General features: G+C 44.2%; 1 protein-coding gene across 1 annotated transcript in view; it reads right to left on the reverse strand.

Moving 5' to 3' along the window:
* The window catches only part of spega (striated muscle enriched protein kinase a), a 77,044-nt gene that overhangs the window by 67,669 nt on the left and 1,151 nt on the right, over positions 1–8,224 (reverse strand). Inside the window, exon 3 of the mRNA XM_084050647.1 lies at positions 7,693–8,224. This exon is cut by the window's right edge and continues 22 nt beyond it. Coding sequence (XP_083906773.1) covers positions 7,693–8,059 — 367 coding nt within the window. The 5' untranslated portion in view covers positions 8,060–8,224. The remainder of the gene's footprint in view (positions 1–7,692) is intronic.

Genomic DNA, 8,224 nt, shown 5'->3' on the forward strand with positions numbered 1-8,224 from the left:
CTGTAGCTTTGTATATGTCAGTGTGAGCGCAGCATTACAGGTCTGTAACTCGGAACCGAATGTTTCATTATTGTACACTCTCAGAGTTATGGGGGTCCTTGAAATTAAAACCTTTTGAGAGTCACTGGTCTCTTACATACATGCTTGCACACATACATCCTTGAGGACTGAGGTTGAAAGCAACACGGCAACCTCACTGATGGGTTAAAAATAAAGTTGAAAATGTAGGACTTCAATATTTAGAGCGAGGGGCATGTCCTTGGTAGTCTAAATGTGAACGTGCTTATAGCCCACTATGGCTGATATATACTAAATTTGGAGTGTAAGGCTATCAAATGCTGACCATGCTATGGCTTTAAGTCCTGAAGAGGTGTCTGTGCTATTCTGTGTTCGTCAGTTTATTACATGTCTCGACTGTAATGAAGTGCCTCCAGAACCTTGCAATATTCATGTAGGAATACTTAGGTATGTTTTAATATTAACCTGGGCTCTGGGAACCACCAGTGGTCGAAATGGACCCATGCGGGCCTGCAAAACTCTGAGAGGGCACAAACGGACCCTTATGGGTCCTTTGGTTCAATTTCTACTCTCAGGGTTAAATAAACACTGAAGACTTTACAGTGTATTTGTGGGATCCCTGAGATAATATATATATATATATATACCGTATGGGGGTCAGTGGCTTAACACATATCCTAAAAATTCTAAAGGTTGAGAATCACTGTTCTATATTCCCAGTAACCATGTGCATTGGGCACTAGTATCATGTTCAAGCAAGTATACAGTATTTATTTAAAATAGGACCAACGCAGCAGGATCCTTGTAATCTATACAGGCAGGCTGCTATTTGAGTCAAAGAAAATGACAAATGTACTGTATGGTGTGACATCACGTTCAACCTGTCCTCCCTATTTTGGGCGTGTCATTATGTAGGTGAAAATTGTCCAAGTAGTTACATAACAAAATAAAATATGGCTTAAGCAGTTAAAGGATGTCAAATAGCGACGAAATATGGAGATGAAGTTTCTGCCCAACAGTTATGACACACACACACACACACACACACACACACACACACACACACACACACACACACACACACACACACACACACACACACACACACACACACACACACACACACACACACACACACACACACACACACACACACACACAGACAGAATGAACAGTGTTTTTAACTCAACAATAATATGTCAAAACTCCATGTGATTGATGATGTGGTCCATACTGGATATAGATCCATCTTAAGGATGACTGTGTGCTGGGTGTGACAGCATGTTAATGTGAACCCCGCTCGTCTGACGTACACGAGAGAGTCTAGACTAATGACGCAGCACCGCTCTGCCCGCCGATTGGTCGGATTCCTCCGGTTGATATCTTAAAGAGACGTGCGCTGCATGTTTAGCCACTTATTTCTGACCCGTCTGGTCTTTACAATGTGCTTACATTAAAAAGAAAACACTCTCTCTCTCTCTCTCTCTCTCTCTCTCTCTCTCTCTCTCTCTCTCGTACAGTACGGGCTCACAGCCTGTCTCTCACACACACACACACACACACACACACACACACACACACACACACACACACACACACACACACACACACACACACACACACACACACACACACACACCCATCTCTCTTTCATCATGGTGATGGTGATTGAGTGTGACACGGCAGCATCTTGACCGCGCTGTGGCTATAATTACCAGTGATGTCTGCCTGTGTGTGCAACAGGAGAGTGTGGGTTGTCGGCATCTACACATCACACTACACGACTTCAACACTAGCCAGCACATACCACGGCCAGAAATAACCACAAGGAGAAACAGGGAGAGAGAGAGACAGACAGAGAGAGAGGGGGAGAGAGAGATGTGAGAGAGACGTGGGAGAGATGAGAGAGAGAGAGAGAGAGAGAGAGAGAGAGAGAGAGAGAGAGAGAGAGAGAGAGAGAGAGAGAGAGAGAGACAAAGGTCGTAGAGCACAAGGAAGAAAAAAAAGAAAACACAGCATGGAGAAGATAAATCTGCTTGCCGTTTCTACTGCCCGGTGTGCCTGTAACCTTGTTAGACAGAAGAAATAGAGATGCATGTCTGGCAAATATGAATTCCTAACAAATATTTACAGTTCAATCAGTGGGGGAGAAGGATAAAAGAGAGACAGAGAGAGAGAGAGAGAAAGAGGAGGGGGGGGGTGTAATAAGAGAAATAAAGAGAGATTGATGCAAAAGGGGGACAAATACCTGCCAGTACCACAGTGTTCCCTGGCTGTCACACATGACACTCATAAATCCACAAGATAACATCAGGAGAAACAGACTGACCCGACACACAGGCATACCAACAGACCGACAGACTGACCTACAAACGGACAGACCAATTGAAAGACAGAAGGACCAATAGATATGCAGATATACCAAATAGATTGATCGTTCAATCAATCAATCAATCAATCAATGGACTGACAGACAGACAGATAGATATATAGATGAAGGACAGAGATGGGGAGAAGGTGAGGTAGTGAGTGAGTGATATGACAGCTGGAACATGCTTACGTCACACCAGAGTGTGAGAGCTGGTGACATGTCAGCTCAACTTTCTCTAAGTCACGTGGAATCACGCCACGGACCAATCTAACCGGTGATGTATTTATGTATCATGCAGTCGATGTAGCCTCAGAGTCCGGTGGAAAAAAAAATACCCCCAGCTCAGATTTGCGAGACGAAAATGATCAGGTGTGGTTATTATTGTGGCTGTTACTCTAGACAAATTTCATTATCTAATTTGTAAATAATGATAACACTATTTTGCTTCTGTTATACCTGGAATTGCTAAATCTGCCAAATCAATATAGCCACTAACCACAGTGATAAATCTGAGTGGGGGTTCGGCAGCCGGGTACATTTTGGAACAGGCTCAGTGTTGGCGAAGAATCCAGATTCAATAAGCTGAAGTCAGTTATTTCTGCAGTTCTACAAGGCTGAAAGAGTATTGTCACTAAGTTCACTTCAAGCTGCAGCAGATATATACTTTTCCTTACTCTGTGTCCACAAACAATTTACTCAACACATTAGATAAGGGATTTGAAAGGATTCAGATTCAATAAGCGGTGTCACATTTGGATTCAGACAAAAATAATCCTTTCAATGCCTCCCCCTAGCGCCTGATTGAGGGGAAAGGTTGGAATAACGTCCAACCGGGGAAACTCCCCCTGTCAGGTGATATGAAGCGGCCTGCTCATTCCTCATGCATTGAAGGAAGCATGAGTTCAGTTCGGGGCTCTCCCCAGGCTGGCAGAGGGAGAGTAGCATCCAGGATTACAGCTTAGGCATTGGCACTGGGTGAAAAAATGGGTTACAAAATCGTACAAAAAAGAATCCTTTCAAAACATAAACACTGGGTTCAGTGTTATTACTAACTGACTGGAGGCTACATTCATAGACACAGGGTTCAATGCCGTTACTGACTGGAGGCTGGGTATAATAGCTGCTTAGGCAGGCGATTACTGAGCCAAAGGTCAGAGTTGGAACTGTCAGGGGGGTGCTGGGGTTTTAGGGGCTTGGGGGACTGCCGCTGTAGTACAGTCAGGTGCTATAAGGCTGGGGCAGACGCAAACGTCACAACAACATACAAAAAGGAGACGTTGATGGGTGCCATCGGTACTTCCGGGACACACAGCAAGTACAGGCGACACAAGATGAGAAACAGAAGAGGAGAGATGTTATGTGAGGAATGTATTAGAGATAAAGCACCTAGTTAGGATTAGGCCTTACCATTGGGAGATAGCTGGTGGGATTTCAGAACATGCAAAAGACAGAGGTATAAGTGAAAGGTGGGTTGAGAAGTTGCCTCAGAAAGCTGACTCGGTTTCAGTTTTGAAAAGTGTGTTTTAGGCTTTTAAGCCGGTCATTAGTCAGCTGGTTAGTCAGCATTTAGTGACAGCTTGGAAAGAAAGGAAGCTATTAAGCATCATCTGCAGTGGGATGTTACACGGGTTGATGGAGTAATGGTGGATGGGGAGGGGAAGAGGAATTAGAGAGAGAGATAATACGTAATCAAAAGAAATGGAAAGAACGTGCTTGGTTTGCAATAGCATAGCATCAAATAAAATTCATGAATACAAAAAATGAGTCTTTTTTAAAACCTTGGAGAACAAAGACATAATGAAAGCTAATAAAAAGGGGGGGATGAATAGATTCATGAAAGTGACTGCAGCCTCATACTGTAGCCAGCCGTACATTCAGTGGATGACATACAGTCCTGGGAGATAGAGGCTTTTGAGTCAGCATTTCGAAAGCAATGATTCTCAAACCTTTTCATTTCAAGGACCCCCAGTTTGATATGCATTAGGCCACGGAGCCCGATTTGCTAGAATCTTTTTTTTTTTTTTTTTTAGCGGTGCCAACCGCTCTACACTTGACTTTGTCCGTCCGTCCGTCCGTCCGTCCGTCCGTATGAGCACGGGATGAGCACGGCAAAGAAGCAACACATACAAACACACGCACACACACACACACACACACACACACACACACACACACACACACACGGACTTGGAGATTGCCTATGCCATCTCTCCTCTCATTGGCCACACGTGCCACTGCTTATCAAAGAGGGGTCCAGGGACCCCCAGCGTATGTTATGTCCATCCGCCCGTTTAAGCACGGGATGAGCACGGGATTTTAAACAGCTATAACTCCAGTTTGCAGCATGCCACCAAGTCCAAATATGGTATGTGGACTTAGACCACCAATAGGGACGAGCATGAATTGCTGAAGTTATCAAAGAGGGGTCCAGGGACCCCCAGCGTATGTTATGTCCGTCCGCCCGTTTAAGCACGGGATGAGCACGGGATTTTAAACAGCTATAACTCCAGTTTGCAGCATGCCACCAAGTCCAACTATGGTATGTGGACTTAGACCACCAATAGGGACGAGCATGAATTGCTGAAGTTATCAAAGAGGGGTCCAGGGACCCCCAGCGTATGTTATGTCCGTCCGCCCGTTTAAGCACGGGATGAGCACGGGATTTTAAACAGCTATAATTCCAGTTTGCAGCATGCCACCAAGTCCAAATTTGGTATGTGGCTGGCCTTCCCATTGGCTGGCCTTTAAACAGCCATAACTCAAGTTCGCAGCATGCTACCAAGTAACAATTTGGTAAGTGGACTCAGACCACCAATAGGGACGAACTGAAATGAGTTAAGCCCCGCCCCAAAGGCACCGCTTCCTTCACACAGGGTGTGATTTTTTATCTCTGGGACCCCCACTGTAAAATCCTCAAGGTTCATTTAACTGAGAATGTACCCTTTGCGTATCCATTTTGGTTCCATTTGTACACTCTCAGAGTTACAGACTTGTAAGGGTCCATTTGGTTCCTAACTATCAACAATTTACCCCCTCAAGGACGCGTTATTATGGATCCCACCGCAGCTCTAAGCAAAGCCCGCTGTGATTGGCCAGTAGTCGCTGTGATTGACAGTTCTCGTTTTTGCAACAATGCCTAAACCTAACCTTAACCCCCTAACCTCAGTAAAACTATGCCTGCCAGGGAGCCAATCAGACACAGGTAATGAGGGTCTATCCTATAACGTTGGTGGGATTAATAATCACGCCTCAAGGACCCCTGGGGTCAGTGGAATTTGTCACTGAATTAGTCACTGGGAACATCCCTACCTTAAACGCCCTCAAGGACCCCTGGGGGTCCCCGGACCCCACTTTGACAAGCACTGTTCTAAAGGATCATTCATCTCTGCCTCTCTGTCTGCCATGCAAATGATACCAAGAGAACTATCAGCCTGGCCGTGGGCACAGCTACCCCACCTAAACCTTCTAATTTTAGAGGCGTTGCAGTGCTGGTGAAGCAAGGTAACACCCCCGGATATCTTTTTATTAGGCATCACTGCATTACTTTCTCTTTAACTTTTAAAGCTGCAACTTTTATATCCTACCTGGGATTTGAACCCAAGTGAGAGACCAAACATCTAGAACACACACAAGAGGGAATTGCTGCTCATTGCTATAGAGTGTTTGTTCAGTAACAGGAGTCTCCATGTCTCTACAGGCTCAGCTCTTTATTAAACAGAAAATGCATTTTCAGGTCGGGATACCAATTTTATCCAATCAGGATAAAATCATGAACTCAGAAACGATACAGATTAAACAAGTGAAATTGGAAGTGATGACACAAAGAAATGAGCAGACAACATTGGAACTGGAACACTAAATGAAGCTGATAATAAATGGGTACTCTCTCCTGATTGGCTGACATTTTGCAACCAACCTGTTAGCTGGAGAGTTGGGGAGACTCCTGTTCCTGAACAAACAGTACAATAGCAATGATTACTATCGGAAAATAGTGTTTTAACCTTTTAACAAAAAACCTTTTTGTTTTAACCAAAAAATATCACATACTTTACCTTTAACTCGATTTTACCTTTTACTTTTCAGCTTACAAGTTTGCTCACCTATAGCAAAAATGGATGCCACGTTCAAACAACAACAAACTGTATCTGTGTACTCAGAAAAATTTGAAAACGTTTCCAACCCTTGACCTTATGACTGCAAACTGGAGTATAATTGGCCCAAGAACTCCACGTCTAACATTTTGTGTCTATGAATGCATGTAGCCCATTCATAATTATTTTCTGATCAAAAATTCTTGAATGAAGTTGGTGTAGATTTATGCAGCCAGAAGTTGGAAGCTTCAGTGGTTACACTAATATCTCGCAGGAAAACAGACACCCTGATCTTACCAGGTGTTGCTCAAAACAGCTTCTTCAAACGGACACACACAACAACAACAAATAACTACGGGGGTTGGAGAGGTGAAAGGTTCAGCTGTGCAGAGCTAATAGAAAGCAATGACAGACGACAGTGCTCACTCACGCCAGCCACATCCCCATCCCTAACTTCTGTCTCTCTATTTACATCTACAGTACAAGTTAATTTTAACTGTGTCCAGACATGAGGGAAAAGAGTGGGTTAGTGTCCAAACACAACGGGCCATGGTGGAAGTAGGTTTCGTTGGTTGAACGATCCAGTGGGTGAAGTGCAGTGGTGTAAAGTAACTAAGTACATTTACTCAAGTGCTGTACTTAAGTACAATTTTGAGGTATTTTTTACTTTACTGGAGTATTTCCAATTTTCAGTACTTTTACTTTTACTCCACTACATCTCAGAGGCCAATATTATAATTTCACTCCACTATAATTATTTGAAAACTTTAGTTACTAGTCACTTTGTGGATTTTGATTATTATTACAAAACATACATTAACCACTTCAGCCCTATATACACGCGTTGTGAGCTTGTAGATCTGCTATTTTATATTTCACTTGTAACAGTATTGATACTTTTACTTAAGTACAACATTTTTGTACTTTTTCCACCACTGGTGAAGTGATGAGTTGTCTTATTAGGACCTTAGCATAACATGGGGAAAACAAAATCACCTGTTATACAATCTAGTGAATACACTCCATGAATCTGTCTTTGTGTTTGTGACAGTTAACATCTTTCATCTTGAGCGCAAAAAGAACCCTAAAAATGAATCTGAATGTACTTGTAGACTTGTCTTAAGGATTCATTATTGGTTCTTGCCATTCAACTCTTTCCAGTTTCCTCCATCCACCTAATCAAAAGTGCAAATCTTCGTTAGATGTGCTTACCGTCACCGAGGTCCATAATAGCCAGGAGTGCGCTGGTCCTCGCCTCTCCCATGTCATTGGTCGCCACGCAGGTATAGAGGCCGGCGTCACACATGTGACAGTCGCGTATCCATAGGCCCCCCGAGTCCTGGGCCTCGGACGGAGGTACCGGCTCGTCGTTGTGGTACCAGGCCAGCGAGGGTTTCGGACAGCCGGCCACCGACACCCTCAGGCGGATGTCACACCCGGTGCCCACCGCTGCCTTGCGGAGTTTACGGGTGAACACCGGAGCCGTTGGTTCAGTGACAGGAACCGCTTGGTCCTGGATGACTTTGGCCCTCTTAGAGGGGATGTTGGGACTGCGTCTGGTTGCTCTGGCTTCTGCCATGTTACGTTTGGACGTTGGGTCTTAACTTGATGTTTTTGACATCTTCTGGTAAAGGAGTCTGGAAATGACCGCCCTCTGGGGAAGAGCTGCAGTTATTTGACGGCCTGTTTGAAATCCTTCATTCCTTTGGGTATTCCTCAGCTCAAAGGAAGCATACACAACTCC

This window comes from Gymnoscopelus microlampas (assembly GCF_963454915.1).
Source record: "Gymnoscopelus microlampas genome assembly, chromosome: 24".
Classification (NCBI taxonomy): Eukaryota; Metazoa; Chordata; class Actinopteri; order Myctophiformes; family Myctophidae; genus Gymnoscopelus; species Gymnoscopelus microlampas.